Source organism: Biomphalaria glabrata, chromosome 1 (genome assembly GCF_947242115.1).
Source record: "Biomphalaria glabrata chromosome 1, xgBioGlab47.1, whole genome shotgun sequence".
NCBI lineage: Eukaryota > Metazoa > Mollusca > Gastropoda > Planorbidae > Biomphalaria > Biomphalaria glabrata.
In genome coordinates, this window is record NC_074711.1 from 19,239,146 (window position 1) to 19,260,700 (window position 21,555).

The 21,555-nt window shown below is 37.2% G+C and overlaps 2 protein-coding genes across 10 annotated transcripts in view; one reads left to right on the top strand and one right to left on the bottom strand.

Moving 5' to 3' along the window:
- Positions 1–21,555, bottom strand: part of LOC106073239 (multiple C2 and transmembrane domain-containing protein 1-like) — a 163,277-nt gene that overhangs the window by 98,962 nt on the left and 42,760 nt on the right. For 6 of the 9 annotated variants that reach the window (XM_056026658.1, XM_056026682.1, XM_056026655.1 and 3 more), the window contains one exon: positions 5,431–6,188. In XM_056026658.1, the coding sequence (XP_055882633.1) occupies positions 5,431–6,188 (758 nt within the window). Of the gene's footprint in view, positions 1–5,430; positions 6,189–12,401; positions 12,608–21,555 lie in introns of those variants that run through there. The other 3 variants (XM_056026631.1, XM_056026697.1, XM_056026638.1) reach the window with 2 other exon arrangements.
- LOC129925815 (uncharacterized) lies at positions 521–5,366 on the top strand. The gene is made up of 2 exons (XM_056026617.1): positions 521–3,500; positions 3,549–5,366. The coding sequence occupies exons 1-2, from the start codon at positions 705–707 to the stop codon at positions 4,104–4,106; spliced, it is 3,354 nt and encodes a 1,117-aa protein (XP_055882592.1). The 5' UTR covers positions 521–704; the 3' UTR covers positions 4,107–5,366.

Genomic DNA, 21,555 nt, shown 5'->3' on the forward strand with positions numbered 1-21,555 from the left:
AGAGTTACGTCTAACTCACGAAATCTATTATTATATGTAATTGGCAAAAGGAATAAGACCAATATACATAATAACTGGCAATATAAAAGACCAGTAAAGCAAATAACTGGCAATATAAAAGACCAGTAAATCAAATAACTGGCATTATAAAAAAGACCAGTAAATCAAATAACTGGCGTTATAAAGAAGACCAGATTTAACCAACTGTTAAACCAGTAAAAAGTACATCGGCTCAATAGATCTATATATCAATCATACGACTCCAGAAACTACAAGTCTACTGTCAAGAATTTATTAGCAAATTAAGGCTTCAAGAACTTTGTCACTAGATCTATATTATTATTATATCTGAGATAAAGCCAAAATCCAGATATCGAACATTTTGCTCCAATACAAGAAACTAACAAAAAAAAAAATATGGCTTCCAGTTCTAGAACACAACGATTCTTCGAATTGATAGAATTAGCCAAAGAAAAGAAAATCCCAAAGCCAGACCTGTGGCAGTGGGCAGAGAAACAAGAAGAAGAATACCAAGAGCAAGAATCTGAAAAACGCATGCAATTAGAAGAAAAAAAATTGCAAGACGCCGAAAAACAAAGGCAAGACGCCGAAAAGCAAAGACAACATGAAAAAGAAAAAATGGAATTCGAAAGGCAAAAAATAAAGAAAATAAAGAAAGCATTCCAATTCAAGGTCACTCAAGTATGTTTGACAAATACAGATTAATGAACAAAATATCGGCTTTCAACGAAAACATTGACAATATGGACTCGTATCTCATAAGATTTGAAGAAATAGCTACAACATCCGGTCTACCTGAAGCACATTGGTCGAGCTCACTCCTCACCCTTTTGACTGGCAAAGCTGTCAACATTTGCTCACAACTGTCCATCAATGAACGCAGCACTTACTCTGATATCAAGGAAGCTCTACTGCGCCAATACGGAGCAACTTCAGCCAACTATAGAAAGAAATTCTATAATGAAAGGCCACAGCAAAATGATGATCCTCAAATTTTTGTAGCTAATATGTCAATGTGGTTTGATAGATGGGTATCCATGGCAAAAATAGAAGAAAGTTACCAAGCTCTTCGTCAACATATTATTATCGACAACATCACCCATGCTCACTCAGAAGATATTCAATCCTACATTATAGAGAGAAATCCTACTGGTATACAGACATTAACCAAGATCATCAGACAATATAGAGCAGCCTATCCAAACAAGTCAGTCAAACCATCTGTTGAAGAAAATTTTGTCTGCTTTGCTCAAGACAAAAATGCAAGATATAAGTCAGATGACAAAGTCAAATGCAACAAATGTCATAAACTAGGGCATTTCACGTCTCAATGCCGCAGCAGAACCACAGAATGTTCATATTGCCATAAAAAGGGTCACCAAACTCATGAATGTTGGAAAAAACAGGCAGTCTCCAAAAATCAAAATTTTGACAGACCCACATCACCAACTCAAAGATACAGCAATAGAGAGCAATACAATCTCAACAAAGCACCTGGAAACAATAAACCAGATAACAACAAACCTCGCTACAGAAGACATTCACAGGACTCCAGACCACAATATATGCCAAACAGAAGCTCATATAACAGAAGCTATTACAATGAGCATTCAACTATGACAGTCATTGCAAAATCCAATGGTCTCAAATTTTATCCAGGCTTTGTAGGAGACAAGAAGGTGGAAGTTCTTCGTGACACCGGAAGCACGTCCACATTAGTACATGAACGCTTCGTACACGCAAACCGTTTCACAGGCAACCACGTCCAAGCCACTGCATTCAACGGAACTGTCAGCAAGTTACCTGAAGCCATCATTTATGTTACTACACCATTCTTCAGTGGTCCAACAAAAGAATTAGTAACACCCAATCTACCAGTGGACCTAATCATTGGAAACATAGAAGGAGTTAAAGAATGCACTCCTCAAGAACTTACTGAATGGACAAATGCCATACAGCAAGGTCAAAAATGTTTGGCAGTAATGACAAGATCCATGTCCAGACAACAAGAACATTTGGCACCTGAACAAGTTAGCCAAAATAATCACATGGCTACCCCAGTTACTCAAGTTATGCAGAATGCATCAGAACCAGTTACTAGTCCAGTAGCCAGCAACAATCAAGAACATTCAACATGGACACCCCCAGTTACATCAAACCCATCCCTACCGGTCATAAGTCCACCTCCAATTCCCGAATGTCCATTGTTGAACTTTGAAGAACAAGACGACATGCCCAGAGTCTCTAACAATGATACAAGAACTCTAACTGGCCAAACTGAAGTCCATCAAGACAAGTCATATTTCACACATGATGACTTCAAAGAAGAACAGAAACGAGATCCAACATTGCGAATACTTTATCAGAAGGCTCAAGCAAACAAACAGCTGAATCTACCAAATAAACCATATTTTCAAGATGGCCTCCTGGTGAAAAATGCCATGCATAAAGACAATTCCATTCAGCAAATAATAGTGCCACAGAAATACAGGAAAGAAATACTGGCAACAGGACATAACATTCCACACGCCAGCCATATGGGCGTAGTCAAAACTAAAGCCAGAATCCTCAAAGAATATTATTGGCCTAGCTTGAACAAAGATGTCAAGAAATACATTAATAAATGTTTACATTGTCAATGGGATCATGATGAGAAACAAACTCAAAAGAAAAGCAACATAACTAAAAGAAAGAATGAACCAGACTACAAAGTCAGAATCGACAACAATGAATCTATGAATCATGACTCAAGTAAATCTACAGGGACATCACTGCCTACTACATGTCCATCCCTACCCACTACATGTCCATCCCTACCTGACAATACAAGCCCGTCCCTACCAAGTACTTTCCCATCCCTAACCATTGATGATGACTTCATACATCAAGACTTGAATAAGACTACATCTGCATCAAATACTATGATATGCATTGAACATTTTTGCTACAATCAAGACAAGTCTCAAGAACCAGAAGCAGAAACTAAAGAAACTTATACTCAATCAACTTTGGCTATACCAGACAAAAGAAAAACTTTTCAACTTGACTCTACCACTCATACAAGTATTCCTCATCTGAAAAAATGTGAGTCAACTCAAGAAGCCATTACAACCAAGAACATTGAAAGTCAAAGAATATTACATGAACACATGAAATCAAGATACTTTGCTCAAGGAGATCAAGTCAATTTACTGTTACCAGATTGGAGTAACAAGCTATTCTACAAATGGCAGGGTCCATTTACCATCACCAGAAAGATTTCCAACCTGCTTTATGAAATCAATGTCAACAAGGTTACCAGAGTATTTCATGTTCATATGTTTGAACATTACCATGAAACAGATAATGAAGACATCAAAGCAGAAGTTGATAATTTTACAAGCTTAGCAACTATTCCTGAGGAAGAAGAAACATCATCAACACCCATTCCTGAGATAGATGTTTCATTACCAGCATCAAATCAAATTGACATTCCAAAGGTCATCACTTTGGATGATATATCATCAAATCAATTTGACATTCCCAAGGTCATCACTCTGGATGACATAGCACTACAGCAAGTGAAGGACACTAAAGTGTTTCCAGACCATGCAGATTTCTTTACCGGTATTTCTGAAACATTCCCAATACTGCAATTTGAAAACAACTCAGAGAGCAACAACATTGACAACACCAAGTTTCATCCTCCTTCTACTCAAGGGGCAACTTTTCTTCAGAAAGGAACAAATGAACTTCTTCAACATTGCTGTATTGACCGATTGAACTCAGACATGTTCAGTCATTGCTCTATTGAACATTCTAATGCAAAGCATTCTGCTACCATTGTTCTACAGCGTCAAAGTTCATCAACCAGAAAATTGAGTTTTGGTTTCGGACAGTTCTTATTTTCACCAAACTCAAACGCGGTTCAATCAGACATTATCTGTGAGATCATTATGACATGGAGACAACAGCTTCATAAACTGAAAAACCTTTTTTTCAAGTTTAGAAAACGCGTACACACATCCATGACGGCAACTCAGAAGGGTTCTGAACTTCACACTTATATTTTATACATGTACTATAGCATATTTAGTGCCACTTGATCCATTATCATTCATACTCGTCAATGAAGAACAGTATTCAGTTGTACCTAATCAAATAATTTGTCTACTCATTTTTTCCACAGGTATTCTATATCAGATGTTACATTTATTTTAGCACCAAGCAACCCACTGAGGAAGGTCATTCATTCAAGATACTTTGTTTATTATGTTTCAGCATCTTTGCATATGACATGCATCAGACATTTTAATTTTTAAATCATGAGCATTTTATTTCAGGTATATTATTATTGCATATATCCTATTATAATAGTACAGATACATGACAGACAATTGGAATTTTTCATGTTGAGATTTATATCACATTGAGTATTATTTTCTCAGAAGATTGTCATGTACTATCACAATTATTTTTTCTATGTCAATTTTTCATATGCAATATATTTTTCCATATACACATTTTCACATTAGTACTAACCAAATGAGTTATAATGTCATATTTTAATTTCATCATGAAGCTTCATAACCTATTCAATTCAAGATTTAATTTATCCAAGTATTATGCTTTGTACAATTTTTGATATTGTTCATGACAAGCATTGTCTCATTTTCATAACCACTTGAATAGTGAGACAGGTATTCAAAGTCATCAATAATTTTATTCACTGCATTTACATATTTTTCATCTCCAAGTTGACTTTATTTTGTCATATGTTACCTCAACCATTTTTCTATAGTTTCATGTATGGTATTTTATGTATACATATGAGCATTTCTATTACCATACAAATGCTAAATGGAGGGGGGGGGTAATATGTCACAGATTACATTATAGAATTGTTTGTACATTTCACTTTTGAAAGAAATATAAGCCCTCGACATGAGTCTCGGGATTTAATCCTCAAATTTAGACACTTGACATTCAAGTCAGGATTTACCCAAGGGACGTAATTAGTATGTTTGAAATATATTGGTTGATTTGAATTTAAACAAAGACATTTTTGAAAAGAGTTAGCGCCAGAGAATTGGCGGTAGTAAGAAAGAAAAGTCAGTCGATAAAATAATGTCCTTGTAGACAGTCACGTTTCTAAGAGCTCTGTTGGAAAAGCCTTTGTAATATGTTTCATGCTCATTGATTTGTAATTTGTACATAAACTGTACTTACGTTGTATTTAATAAAGTTCCAGAGTTTTGTTTTATCAAAGAATCGTCAATTGTGATTCTAGATCGTCATTTTTGTTAACTATTGAATTCAAGTAAAATCCCCGGCATAACAACACATCATACCATCTAAATGTTGTTACAGTGTTGATTCCACGACATTGAAACAACTTGATGATTAGAAGTAACAAAATGTATCACTTACCAGCGTAGCACTCTGGATGAGTATAGGGACGTCATCCTCCGCTTCTTCGTTTTCCTTATCTTCACCATCGTTGTCTTCATCTTCATCTTTATCCATAGACATTTCATTGCTACTCTTTATAGTGCCCACTTCGGCATAGGAGTCCACCAGCGAGAGCGTGGCCTCAGTCTCTGGGGTCAATGCCGTATCACTTAGTGACCTATACGCTGAGGCCGTCGAGTTGTCAATATAACTCCGGTATCCGTCGTCCTCTGTGCTATCCCCGTATCGATGCCCGCTGCGATGCTTTGACGCCCTGCCCTTAGGGGTGAAGCTATCGTCGTTTAAACTTGACTCGCTCCTGGTCAGTTCTTTTTGTTGTCGAAATACAGCTCTCCTTGCGGTGCTGCCGTCGCAATGATCTAGTCCGTTGGGTAGGTGGCTATGGCTGCTGCTTTCATCCTTGACCCGAGAGGGACTGGCCGAGGAGCTCCGTGAGGAGATGGGAATGTTTGGCTGACTGGAAGACCTTCGGTGGAGTCTTGGAGGCATGCTCTGATTTTTGTCTTTCTTTCGGATGCGGATGTGTTTGGTTTTGTTAAGGAAACTGTTCCACAGTTTGATGCGGTGTTTGGTTTTCGCTGGTGGAGGCGGCTCTGGGCTTGGCTGCGATGAAGAGTCCACCGTATCTGCTGACATTACGTGATGGTCATCGGGTGGGCCGCTAGTGTCCGAGCTGGACAAGCTCTTGTGGCGTTTTAACGAGCGCCGCTTTGTACCTATAATAAAGACAAAAATATAAATACTCTATCTTGTAATACCTGCTTGTTGTATTAAATGAATATATATAATTATATTATATAAAAAAAATATAGTGAAACGAGCTATTATCAAGATGATATAAACCTATTCCATTTTTGTATTAGCGATCCGCGTAAGCGGAAAGCTGCTATTACATTTGTGCTGTCTACCCGTCTGTGCGTGCGTCTGTCTTTTATGTTTAAATTAAACTATAATTTGGTTTTTATCGTGCTCAAAATAGGAGTAACAGCAACTTTTGATTTCTGAACGCAAATCATTTAGTTTGAAAAATTAATTATTTACTTTTGTTTTCAAAATACATACACCATTTCTAAAACATTTCTAAAAAGTCTTAATTATAGTTATATCACTGTATAGCGGTCACTACTTTATAGCCGAGCAGGTTTTTATGTTTGTTTGTTTGTTTGTTTTTTACAAATATGATTTGGATTTTTTAAGTAATGAGCAGGGCGCCGCCAACGAGTTTGAGTGTGTAACACAAACTTACTTTCTTTTTTCTATTTGTTTTTTAGTCTATAAGTGGATTATGGATATTAATATTGCGAATAAGTTTTATTATACGAATGATTTGTTTATAAACAAGGTTACAGAGACAGTTTGTGTGGAAACACAAACTCAGAATCGGCCCCCGAAGTGGTTCACCCAAGCAGGAAAAAAGGCAGGTTTCAATATTTTCAGAAAGAATATCATAATGAAATTCTATCAAAGTCAAATGACATAGAATAATGGAGAAAGAAGGTTGACAGATCCTGTGTTGTGCCCCAAATGTCCAGCAGGCTAAGGGATAGGTGAAAGTGAAGTTAGATGTAAACCTGGCCTAACTGATGTCTTATAATGAGTCACTAATTGTTTTGTAAAGGGTCAATCTCTTATTCAAAGCCTGAAGAAAAATACATTTCCGTAAAAAAAAAAAAAAAAAGCTAGTACTACACTACCGTCCGGCAGATAATAGTTCACGCGATAATATGAAAAACTACTAATTAATTGTTTTAAATTATGTCCATATCATTTGCATAGTAAATAGATTTTTTCTCTTAAAAAATTTTTCTAAATGTTGTAATTAGTAAGACAGAACTTACACATAACTTAGCAATACAATTGTAAAAAAATAATATGTTTTGATCAAAAATCTAAAACCATTTGCATAAATGTGTTTAAAAATGGTAAATAGTTATCCCCCTTACTAAAAAGCCTCCAGTGTTAGTTACTATTAATAGTGCATAGTTGTAAAAATGGTGTATTTTTATGAAAAAAATGCTTGCATAATTGATTTAAAAAATTAGATTTTTCGCTTTCAGGAAAGAAAAAAGCCGTTGCATCAGAACTTTGAATGATCTAAAATATCATGATGTCAGATTTTCATTTTCTCTTCTAGTTTCTGAGATCTAAACGGGACGGACAGACAGGCCACACAAAACTAATAGCGTCTTTTCCCCTTTCGAGGGCCGCTAAAAAAATGTTTATGGAAATAAAAGAGAAGTAAAATTTTAACAATGAATCATTTCATTCTTAATGCATGCATTAACTCTAACCCTAAGCTTCAAGAAATACACTTCCTTGTCGTAAAGCTAATATCTAATTCTATCTTGATTGTCGGAAGATAAATAATCCAAAAGGTCAAAGGTCAGGGGCGGACTGGCTATATGGGCAAACGGGCAAATTCCCGGTGGACCGGTACCAAATGGACCGGTCTGGTCACAACCAAAGAAAACAAATTCAGTGCAGACAGCAAGACACAAAGGCCCGAACACGTTTTCTTGTTGTTGTTTTTTTTTTTAATTATTATTACAATTAATTTTTTTTTAATTCAACAAGAATAAAATTTAAGAATTACACTATTCACTGTACGTGTTATCATTTGTAAAACGTTAGACCGTACTTTCTGCTATGCACGAGTGGCATGGCCTTTGTCACAACGTGTGTTGTGGTGCCGGGAATATCACTTGAATTAAAATAGTTGAATAAATGACGATCTAGGATTCACAATAAAAGATTCTTTGTTAAAACACAACTCTGGAACTTTATTTAAATATAAAACGTAAGTACAGCTTATGTACAAGTTACAGATCAACAAGCACGAATAACATTACAAAGGCTTTAAATCAGAGCTCTTAGAAAACGCGTCTGTCTACTAGGAAATTCTTTCATCGACTGGCGTTCTTTCTACTCTCGTCAATTCTCTGGCGCTAAAATGTCTTTATTTATTTCCAAATCAACCAATAGATTTGCAACATCGTAATTACGTCTCGGGTAAAACCTGAGGCGCTGTCAAGGATCTAGATTTGTGGGGTAATTCCTGAGGCTCAGTCAAGGGTTTATATTTCTATTTACACATAAGCTTTTAAATGTGAAATATACAAATAAATCTATAATGGCATCTGTGACAGCCTTCAACACTACTTTGATGTCTTCAAGACTGTTTGGCCTGATCATTTTGCTGGTCGGCATGGGCCTTTCATGGCACTCCTATTTTTGTTTTGCTCCTTCCCTCACCCGTATTTTTATGGTTCCATTGAAATTTAACGAAAAAGAGGGATGGGAGAGGTTAAGTTAGAAAACATTGATATAACATTGATATAATGCGGCAAAAGGGGAGACAATTAGCTCTTTAACAAAACTTAATAGAAGTTAACTTAAACACATACACACAGCCGCGAAATTGCAAACCACCCAACTTATTCATATCTCAATATGGGTATAACCGTATATAGTTCTAGTTTCTGCGATTTGAGAAGAAAAAAGTAAGTTTCTTGTTGTTTATTTGTAATAACAGATCTAAAAATACTACACTTAAGGCTTACATAAAAAATTATTTAATTAAAACATAAATCTAGATCAAAATGAACAATTACACCATTATGATTAATGGCAAACTTATGCTTAGTATGAAGTCATAAATAATGAAAATTATTACAATAATTACAATAATTTATATAGCGCTGTCACATCCGATATTTAATGAAAGGAGATTTAGAATCATTTATATTTTAAATAATATATTCATATACAAATTGGGTTTTTGAGAATGTACTAGGACGAAGCAAGAGCTTTACACATTTAGAAGTACCTCTCTAACCGTTCTGCTTTCTCTTATCTGGTAAAGGAATATATATATATATATAGTATGTCCATCGTAGTTCGATTATGACCACTTTGTCATCCAGGGGGGCTGAGGGCTTTGCACTGGGGTTTTATGTCTCCTCGTGTGGCTGGTGAGACCTATGTTAGCCCGGAATGTTCGGCCGCACACTAGGCAGGTTATTCCAGCTGGAGCTAGTGTCATTGGCCTTGCTTTTCTTCTCGGACGTTTTTTTTCTGCCAGCTTGGTTCTCTTTTCCTCAGCAACCTGTGCGCCGGTTTTTACAGCGCGACGCCATGATGCTCCGTCATGTGCCTCTGTCTCCCAGGTGGCTGGGTCTATGCTGAACGTCTTCAGAGAAGCTTTGAGGGTGTCCCTGAAGCGTTTTCTTTGACCACCTTAAGAGCGCTTTCCTTCGCTTAGTTGGCCATACAAGAGTCGTTTAGGGATGCGGTGGTCTTCCATTCTGTATACGTGTCCTGCCCATCGCAGCTGGGACTGCATCAGGATTGTGTGGATGCTTTGCAGACCCGCTCTTTGAAGGACTTCAGTATTTGGTATTTTGTCTTGCTATTTAACATTCAGTATTTTTCACAGACATGTCGTGGTAGTGATTCAGTTTCTTTGCATGTTAACTGTACACTATCCATGCTTCTGAGTCATAGAGCAATGTAGGGAGGACGACGGCTCGATAGACCCCTAGTTTTGTATTTGTGGTGATACCACTTTAAAGAAATGGGTTGCCTGAGTCAGCCAGGAAAACCAATGACTTAGCATATTTTAAGTCACAGATCAACATGCATGACTAGATTGACACGTGAAATGCGTAGGACCTAATTATTTTTATTCTTTTGAAGAAACGTCTGTAATCTATAAGTAATACCAAAACGTTTGAAACTCATTAAGGCTGCTATTGTAGTGTTTATAGTTTTCAGACTACATACATCTATAAATAAAATACATTATGTAAGCCTACGAAAGCATACATCCAGTTTTCGATGCGTTATCAAACTTTATATATTTTGAATAGAATTAGGCTTACACCTATGATAAAACACGGGCGTAGCCGAGAGGGGAGGAGTTCAAACTATCACCGGCCTCAGATCTCATTGTCTGAAAGGGAAACTTTACTTACTTCCCCAGTGCAACCAACTTAAGCAAACTACAGTCACCAAATTTCATGAGCGTAGCCAAAAGGGGTTTTGTGGTCCCCCCCCCCACCTCCAATACAAAAACTAAAGCATTTTACCTTTCTCTACCAGTCGCTGGGCTCCACTGAATAGAAGATTTAGTTTTTGATTTTTTTAAGCGGAAGAGTAGCAGGCTAATTGCACTGTAGATACCTCAAAATATGCATTTTTTAAAGCTTAAAATAATGAAAATAATGCTTGGGTCCGGGCCACTGGGGGAGCTTACAGCGCTCCCCCATCCTCCCTAGCTGTCCCTTGGCGGTGTATACTGCCTTTCACTAATTATAGGAAGAGAGTATTCTAAGCTAGAAAAAACGATTGAAAGAATGAAAGATAAGAATGTAATAAAGATTAATTACAAATAGACACACACTAATATATTGCGGAGAGGTTTAAAATCCCCCACACACACCGAAAATATATGACATGACATTTGTGGGCCGGTTTATAAGGTAATGCCCGGGCCGATTTTGATACCCAGTCCGTCCGTGTCAAAGATGCATTGCTATAAGATTCAAACGGTTTGTATGTTACGCTGGCCACATCAGTGTCGGGAGCGTACTGGCGCCCTCCAACTCCCCTATCCCCTCTCTGAAATCACCCATCACTGGAAGTCTATATTCAAGTTCGTGTCTGTACAAAGTTGATAACGATGTGACATCGTTGCCGGAAATAAGATAGGAGAGTCCTCTCGTCAACTATTTGGTTATCATACCATGTCAAGGAGGCTCCCGGAAAACAAACATACGCGATAGTGTTTCATGTCCTTGACATTGAAAAACAAAAGCTCAGACTTTCCATTGTGTCAATTTGTATCACTTTTTCCTTTGGCTGCTAAGTTTAACCTGACATTTTGTTTTGTTACTTCCTTGTGGCACAGAAATCCTCTTATCGCTAACTGAAGATTCAAACCCAAGACGTATGTGTAGTCACGGCAGTAAAAGTTAATGTATCGACATGCATTTTTAAATATTTGAAATAATCAATTACCAATAATTAATTGTCTAACTGGTTAATTTTTGATCATTCATATTTTGTTGGTTACATTAAATAATTGTTTAAGGTTTCAACTTGCTCCGAGAATGGGTGTGGGAGAAATAACCTGTTCAATCATCCAAGGGGACAAAACCCTACAAAAAAAAATGAATACTGAAGGATTAATTTTTCTTGTTGGTCTCAAACAAAATAATTGATTACCAATAATTAATTGACTGATTGTTTTTTTTTTATTGATTCGATTCATGTCTTGCCTGTGCTAATATATAATTGTGCAAAGTTTCAACTTGATCCGAGAAAGGTAGTGAGAGAAATAACGTGTACACACTTTTTACCAGACAGACAGAGTGAGTTGATATAAGCTTTGTAAAGAAGACACATAAATATATGAAGTCTTACAAGCATAAACGTTTTTGTCACAGTTGCTCTACAAAATATATGACTGAGTTAACCTCGGTACTGTAGCTACATATACTATATAAGACTGAACATCATTACTGTAGCTACACATACGCTATAAGACTTACCTAGCCTCAGTACTGTAGCTACACATACGCTATAAGACTTACCTAACCTCAGTTCTGTAGCTACACATACGCCATAAGACTTACCTAACCTCAGTACTGTAGCTACACATACACTATAAGACTTACCTAACCTCAGTACTGTAGCTACACATACGCTATAAGGCTTACCTAACCTCAGTTCTGTAGCTACACATACGCTATAAGACTTACCTAACCTCAGTACTGTAGCTACACATACGCTATAAGACTTACCTAACCTCAGTACTGTAGCTACACATACGCTATAAGACTTACCTAACCTCAGTGCTGTAGCTACACATACGCTATAAGACTTACCTAGCCTCAGTACTGTAGCTACACATACGCTATAAGACTTACCTAGCCTCAGTACTGTAGCTACATACACCTGATGAAAACGTGAAGAGCACATAGATCTGGTAGAACGTTGGGACAGAGTATTTCCTAAACGATTGAACTCCATCATGTCTCTAGAACTAAACTGACTGTAAAATTGCAAGGCAACTGGCTATGTTCTTTTTTCTAGACAGAAGTGATCTAGACAGGCGTTAACTCCCCTTGCTCCCCCCCCCCCCCACTCTCTCTCACTTACTTTCATACACAAGATGTGTTTGACACAAGACTTGATAGAGAATGAAATGACCTGGAGTCTACCAGGGATCGATCACTGCTGTGGTCATGAAATAACAATGACCTCCACCCTAACACCTTTTTTTGTTTTTTTTTACTTTCTGTCGATGAAGAATGCGCATAAAGAGAGTAGGCCTGGCGATAAATCAAAAGGTGATTATCTGAGTCAACGACGGATAAGAGAGACACTAAAATACATTTACATATCCAAGAAATACATTTCTTATAGAAGGATGATTAACAACTAGGTCTGTAAGAAAAAAGTAAATTTACTACTTTACTATCATGGTCATGAACTCGAGTTCGAGTCCTCGTTCTCAATCTCTCCGCTCTTCACCCCCTCCACCATTATCGCTGATATTTTGAGTTTTTTTTTTTTGTTGGGGGGGGGGGGGGGCGATGATATTTTGAGTTTGTTTTTTTTTTTGTTGGGGGGGGGGCGATGATATTTTGAGTTTGTTTGTTTTTTTTGTTGGGGGGGGGGGGTTGTTGGTTTTCTGCTTCCCGTACTGAAAATGTTAGAAGTTACTTTTTGGAAAGATCTGCCTCTAACGCCATTTTCTGACTGGGAACTGCCGCATTATTAACTTGATTAGTCACTAAACAAAGTGTCTGTATCTTCAATCATGTAGAAATATAAATGAAGACTGCAGCAAACAAAACGAAATGCGCTTTAGAAAGTTTCTAGTCAATTACGAAATAACAAAGGGAGATTTCTTTAAATGCAACATCGTAGGTAACCTCCCCCTCCCCGAGGGGTCAGACGTTAAACCCAAACTCAATCTAAGGACCTAGGAATAGTAGCGGATTAATTGGAACAGAAACGGTGTTTTTTTTTTTTTGTTTTTTTTATCATGTTTTAACAACAAATATAGCTATGTGCACACAATATTGGCCTCTTGACTTTTGCGGAAGGGCTATAACCCAGGTTTAAAAAAAAATGTTAAGGAAAATTACTTCGCGTTTTTTTGTTTTGTTTTTACATAACGGATTTCCCCACGGGTTCTTCTGCGTCCGCCTGATGTATATGTACATTGTACAGTGTTGGGGGGGGGGGGCTGGAATGCATAGGTCATCACCAAACTTTCTGGATGCTGATTGGCCGAAATAGCTTAACAGTTTGAAAATGCGCTAGGACACAGTACCTGACAAGAAATCTTTCTTATTGTCTCACATATCAGCCTTCGTCCGGTTTGTTTTTCTCTCAGTTGTACATGTGCGTAATTTGTGAATAGTTAGACTTAAAAGTATGAAGACATACCCAAGGTAGATGCCACCGAAACGTTATGCCTCGAGTGTAGGCAGAGAAAGTAAACACGAAAAGGAAGAATCCAACGATGAAACAGGAAATTGAATTGTTAGGTCTGTTAAAAGAGGGGCGCGGATTGTTGGCCGCCATTATGGAATAAATGAATCGAGTGAGAGGTACATTCAAAAAGGATAAATAGATGAGAAGAGATAAAGCTGTACATTCAAAAAGGATAAATAGATGAGAAGAGATAAAGCTGTACATTCAAAAAGGATAAATAGATGAGAAGAGATAAAGCTGTACATTCAAAAAGGATAAATAGATGAGAAGAGATAAAGCTGTACATTAAAAAAAAACGATAAATAGATGAAAAGAGATAAAGCTGTACATTAAAAAAACGATAAATAGATGAGAAGAGATAAAGCTGTACATAAAAAAAAAAAGATAAATAGATGAGAAGAGATAAAGCTGTACATTAAAAAAAAGAATAAATAGATGAGAAGAGATAAAGCTGTACATAAAAAGGATAAATATATGAGAAGAGATAAAGCTGTACATTAAAAAAAAAACGATAAATAGATGAGAAGAGATAAAGCTGTACATTAAAAAAAACGATAAATAGATGAGAAGAGATAAAGCTGTACATTAAAAAAAACGATAAATAGATGAGAAGAGATAAAGCTGTACATAAAAAAAAACGATATATAGATGAGAAGAGATAAAGCTTTACATTAAAAAAACTGATAAATAGATGAGAAGAGACAAAGCTGTACATAAAAAATGATAAATATATGAGAAGAGATAAAGCTGTACATAAAAAAAAGATAAATAGATGAGAAGAGATAAAGCTGTACATTAAAAAAACGATAAATAGATGAGAAGAGATAAAGCTGTACATTAAAAAAAAAGATAAATAGATGAGAAGAGATAAAGCTGTACATTAAAAAAACGTTAAATAGATGAGAAGAGATAAAGCTGTGATCACGTTCAAGAAGGAAGCAAAAAGGATGGTGATGACTTAGAGATAAAACAAACGGATTGTGAGACTGGAAGTTGATTTCTGTCTGGACACAAGACTGCCGGGATCGTTTCATTGGATACCACTAGGATACTGAGAAGACAAAACCACGTCTAGGGAAGAAAGAAGTAGACGTAGCTGTGGAAGTAGAAAACATTTGAGGAGTGTTTGGAAAGAAACAACATCGACAGATTATTGAGGGAAAGGAAAAATGTTATGTAGTGATTTAAAGTTTAAAGTTTTAGAAAATATCCTGCTATTCATATACATTGAAAAAGATGCCGTACGGCGTACTTGTGCGTAAAGTAAAGTTCCCCTTTCAGACCTTGTGGTCTATAGGGCAGATGATGTAAAGGTCATCTGTTTCTGTGGCCTACGGTTAACGAGGGGGTCATGGTGCCAGCACAACGACCAACCGCCTTTACTTTTCCCCAACTAATGTCAGGTACCCATTTAGAGCTGGGTGGCGCCCAAGGATCCCAAAATGAAAATCCCAGTCTTCACCGGGATTCGAACCCGGGACCTTCGGTTTGGGAGTCAAGCGCTTTATCGCTCAGCCACCGCGAAACGGCTTTGACTGGCCGGCTAAACCAGGCAGAGGGTATATGACGTGTCCGTGGCATTCAGTACACTAAGGTTCTGTCAAACCTAGCATGTCAAGTCTGGACTTGGCGACCTGTGCGTAACGTCACAAAACTAGACAAATCGGACAGAAAGGCAAATACCAGCACAGTGCTGTGGAGCACTCTAGAGCAGGACAAGACACATAGAAAGTCTCTGGTCATCCACTGCACCCAAACTTGTCCCCATACCAAATCTTGCTTCCAGAAAAGGATGGGCTTTAGGGAAAGAGAGTGAGGTCGACGTGTTGCGCGAATTCTCCTCACTTAAATCAAAATTCCAGCGCGTCACTAGCCATCCCCCCAATAAAATTCGCCTGCTGTGAAAGTGATCGTCAGTGACTTCTCAAGAACATGCTCAGACTTTGGCTTTACCATTAACACAAAAAAGACTGAAGCATCAAGATAAAACTAGACGTTGCGACTATTTTCAACACGATACAGGACATGGTTAATAAATTAAGATTTTTATTAGTACTTTAATGCTTTTTAATCTAATTGTGACAGTCGGACGGACCCAAGTCTTGAACACTCATTGTGAGATAACACGTCTTCTGAAAAGTGAATAGCGCGCTATGAAATAAGTTTTTCTTAGACAAGATCTAGTCTATTATAAAAGTTGAACGTAACGATAAACCAATACCCCCTTTTATCTCAAAACATTTCAGCAATACGAAGTCAAAGAAAACATCGTATCGACCACTGTGTACTGTATGAACATCACTTGTCTTGAGATTGAGGAGGCCAAGGTCAACCTACTTGTTTATTGAATGTGTTTGCCTGAGCCTTTAAAAAAGTATATTTGCATTTTAAAACACGTCCATGGGTAAAGTGAGTGTATGATTGGAAGAGGTTCTTTGACAAGTGATTGTATGATTGGAAGAGGTTTTTTGACAAGTTGATTGTATGATTGAAAGTGGTTTTTTGACAAGTGACTGTATGACTGAAAGAATGTTTTTTTTTTGACAAGTGATTTATGATTGGAAGCGGTTTTTTGACAAGTGATTGTATGATTGGAAGAGGGTTTTGACGATTGTATGATTGGAAGAGGTGTTTGGACAAGTGATTGTAAAGACAAAAGAGCATGTTCTAAAAAAAATCAACTACAAAAGTGCAGTCATCAACCACAAGTGAGATGGTCTGGACACACACACACACAGTTTAAGTCCTAAGCTAAAACTTGATTTCACGTCATCCTTCAGCTAGATGTACTACTCAATGTTTCCCATCTCTAGATGTACTACTCAATGTTTCCCATCTCTAGATGTACTACTCAATGTTTCCCATCTCTAGATGTACTACTCAATGTTTCCCATCTCTAGATGTACTACTCAATGTTTCCCATCTCTAGATGTACTGCTCAATGTTTCCCATCTCTAGGCTAACTCTGTGTATTGTAAACTAAAGTAAAGTTCCCCTTTCAGACTTTGCGATCTATAGGGTAGATGATGTTAAGGTCATCCGTTGCTTTGGCCAACGGTTAAAGATCATGGTGTCATGTGGCCAGCACAAATCTCAGTCTTCACCGGTATTCGAACCGTGGAACCCAGGTTCCCAAGCCAAGCGCTAAACCACTTAGCCATCGCGCCCCATGTATTATAGAACATATTTATTGCTGTAGTATAGTATATCTTTGTATCTGAGTTGAGAGCGTCCTCTCTTGCTGATACTTTGATATAGGTGAATTAGTCTACATCTAACAAATCCTTATACATGAGAGTTACTCCACATCGTGCTAAGCAATGTCAGAGATCAAGCAACAGAGTACACCCTTCCATTCCTGTTCTTTTTTTTTTTATCAATTTCTTGAAATTTTGAACTAAACTTATGCATCAATTTCCCGGGCATGCTACCCTGCCTATGGCGCCCGGGTGGAAACGATCGTAGGAGGAAACGATTAGGCTAAAGGGTAGCAAAACAAGACTACCATGGGGGTGCCTAAGGGGGTGCGAGAGAATCCTCATTGCACTGTGCGGAGTTGTAAAAAAGATCCCACAACCTTGTCATAATCCAGGCACCGTTCCTGAAGGGGCCGTTACATAAATGGCGTGTCCTGCACGGTTAGCCTGGTATAGAAAAGGAAAATAGCAGGGGTCCCTGTGCACCCCTGTGCACGCGGTCTCTGGCCGCGAGTCTGACACCCCGCCAGACAGGCCGGTGAAAGGGAGCTGTTGTTCACTTTTGCTGGCCTGGAGTTCCAGGAGCCGAATGCTCAACTCTAGCTGACAGTTTCAAGAAGAAGAAGAAGAATGTATCAATTAAAGTGTGCAAAGGGAGGGAACACTGCATGAGAGCCGACTCAACAGTTACTCCCCTGCGTTCTAGACAAAAACAGTGAAAGTGACTTACGAGTGTTGTTCATGACAACAGCCTTGACAACGCGCGAGACGAAGCATTTACCAGGAATTATTATTATTATTATATCATTATTTCGTAGACGACAAATGGCATTGATCAAGACACACGCGTCTTAGCTATCAAGTCACAAGTGTCTCAGCTTTGGTGAAACGTTTGACGTTTGGGTAGGAGGAGGAGGGGAGAGTAGTTTCAGTAAAACTCAAGGTCAAACAAAATAATTACATTCATTTAAAGTCTTGGTAAAGAGTAAAACTCGGGGTCAAACAAAATAATTACATTCATTTAAAGTTTTTGTAAAGAGTAAAACTCGGGGTCAAACAAAATAATTACATTCATTTAAAGTCTTGGTAAAGAGTAAAACTCGTGGTCAAACAAAATAATTACATTCATTTAAAGTCTTGGTAAACAGTAAAACTCGGGGTCAAACAAAATAATTACATTCACTAAAAGTTTTTGTAAAGAGTAAAACTCGGGGTCAAACAAAATAATTACATTCATTTAAAGTCTTGGTAAACAGTAAAACTCAAGGTCAAACAAAATAATTACATTCATTTAAAGTTTTTGTAAAGAGTAAAACTCGGGGTCAAACAAAATAATTACATTCATTTAAAGTCTTGGTAAAGAGCAAAACTCGGGGTCAAACAAAAATAATTACATTCACTAAAAGTTTTGGTAAAGAGCAAATGCCGCTAGCGAAACATTGTTGCTGATATTCTGTATACTACTTATTGCTGTCTCTATTTACTAATAAATAAATATCTCGAATCTTCTCCGACTTACTAGAGTGCGGGGATGATGTACCAAAATGCCAAAGATACACAAGAGTCTAGGTCTATCTCTAAACTATTGACAATGTGGTAACTAATTAAACCTTTTCTTTAACAAAAGCATAACACGTTAGCACAAAGTGTTATGAAAAAGGCTCTTCTAAAAAAAACTTTGTGATTCAGAAGAAATACAAATTAAAAACAAGAAGAAAATGTCAGGCGAGCGATCACTAGATGCCGGACTCACTATTTAGAAGAGAAAAAGAGTTATGTGCATCCAACTGATGTAGCAGATAAATATGGAGCAAGCCAACCCAAACATTCTTTAGTTCAACAACCAACAGACTATTGTAGATGACAGTTTCAAAATATTGACGTATATGATTTTTCCAAAAGGCGACATTCAAACAGAAATACCATGACTGAGAAAGTATTTAAAGGCAATAAAAAGTTAGTCTTGAAGAAACTAAAAGTTGACATTGCATGATTCATATGCCACTAAGACCTTAAAAAATATCTCATTTAACAAAGTCTTCAACCGTTTCTTACCATCTGCATACCTATGGCGTCTCATGAGAAAAACGATTTAAAAAATTAAAATTAAGAACTTTTTGAGACAAAGGAACAAACGATACTTTCACAAAGGGGAATTTTATTTTAAAAAAATGAAATCGTTAAAGACATTTACTTCAATCAACTTAATGATACGTTTTCAAGTTTGAAATCCAGGGGAAAAAGTGTAATTTACTTATGGAGGCGTTGTTGTATAATTGAACTATAGATTGATTCGATTCCAAAGATTAAGGATGAGAGCTAAGTTTCACAGGACTACGCAAACCCAGTGAACTGTATAATAAATTGTAATAAACAAGTGAACTTTAAAATTCAAGAAACACACATTTTATAGTTGTTGAACAATCAAATATAGTTGACCGCACCGGGTGACACCCACACTAGTGACGTTACTGATTATATTTACGTTTAGATTAATCAATTATAATATTATAATTTTTCAGAAATAGTTCGGAAGTTTGGAGTCTCTAGGGTAAGCTATTTCACAATTATTCTTGCTTTATGACAAAGCAGTAAAAGAACAAGACTATTTCTTATACTCCAAGAGTCTGCGTTTGAATCTATGTTCGAGTCCGAGGATTAAGGAAGAGTCTACGTGAGCGACTGAAGTGATCTTGACGTGTTGAATAGTTGTGTTTTTATTGTACAGGAAGTAGTTTGTATTTAGGGCGTGTGTTGGTGTCAAGAATATTGTGTGTGTGTGTTTACGTCACGCTTAGTTCCCGTAGTGTTCTGGTAGCGGAGAGAACTTTCTAGCTGTAGAATCTGGTAACGCTACAGTCTCACTGTTTCCCCATTTTAACGGTACGGTGTTAGGCTTAAGGCTATGATGGAGCGTGTAATCTTGAGCTCGCCCTTGGAGCCGTGTCTGATTCTTGAGCTCGCCCTTGGAGCCGTGTCTGATTGTTGAGCTCGCCCTTGGAGCCGTGTCTGATTCTTGAGCTCGCCCTTGGAGCCGTGTCTGATTCTTGAGCTCGCCCTTGGAGCCGTGTCTGATTCTTGAGCTCGCCCTTGGAGCCGTGTCTGATTCTTGAGCTCGCCCTTGGAGCCGTGTCTGATTCTTGAGTAATATCATAGTGTTTGAAGCTATCGAGCCTTGTGGCCGAAATGGAGTGTGTGCGCGTGAAGTGTGTTCATTTGTATCAGTAACAATGCATTATTTAAATGCCCATGATTTGCGCATGTTGGAATATGGTGTATTTGTATTTAGCATTATTATTAAATATTGTTCTTGTTGAACTATCGTTGATCATTTATTCACTGTTCAGTTTGAATGACCATTTATTGACTGTTCAGTTTGAATGACTATGTATTCACTGTTCAGTTTGAATGACCCTTGTCACTGTTAAGTTTGAATGACCATTTATTGACTGTTCAGTTTGAATGACCATGTATTCACTGTTCAGTTTGAATGACCATTTATTGACTGTTCAGTTTGAATGACCATTTATTCACTGTTTAGTTATCAACAACTTGGTTTGCTGTTGCTCTCAGATTACTGCCTTAGTCTGTTGAGGTGGGGAACACGGACTAAGTAGGTCATTCCCAAGATAAACCCATAGAACCCAGCTTGACACTCGGCAGTGGACTGTCTTCTGATCTCAAATGGTGGGACCAATTTGAAAGCATACATCTACTTTTGTTTCGTCAACGTTAGTGAATAAACAAGTGAATGGTTACCGATACTCGAGCACCAAGAAAGTATTGCGTAATTAACTTACGGAGTATATGTCTCTTAGACTAACCACGAATATCTCCAGTCATATTAATAGCTATTCTCCTTTAACCCTAACATTATTATTGATTAATATAAACGTAATATAATATAAAAAAAATTCTTTCAAAAAATACTTCATAAAATTAAAAAACAAAATTACTACTAACGTCATCTATTTAATACTTGAAGCAAAGTTTAACGTCGCTTGTTTGTAGTTGAACCTACAGAGAAAATCTAACTTCGTGTATAACAGTGTTGTTCTTTACTAGCTAATAAAAATGTATGAATTATTCTCTCGACAATATTTCAAGAGGCATGGAGAGTGAATGAGTTTCTCTTTAAAAAACTTAGGGAAAAAGCGACGATTTGTTTTCGAATGAAAATTTTTCTTACATCGAAAACAAATGTGTTTTCTTTTCCTTGTATCCTAAAACTAAGCTCATTTAGATGTGAAGTAACATTCACCATGAAAAGAAATGTTTGAAAACACATATCCTTCGTTAGCTCTGCACAGTGAACGCTCTTTTCAAGAAAAAAATACATTTTTCTTTAATTTCTCAATAGCAGACCTAGTCTTTAAGT

Coding starts and splice junctions, on each gene's coding strand:
- LOC129925815 (XM_056026617.1), top strand. CDS start 705: ATGTTTGACAAATACAGATTAATGAACAAAATATCGGCTTTCAACGAA. Junction 3,501..3,548: donor ATCAAATTGACATTCCAAAG/GTCATCACTTTG, acceptor GACATTCCCAAG/GTCATCACTCTGGATGACAT.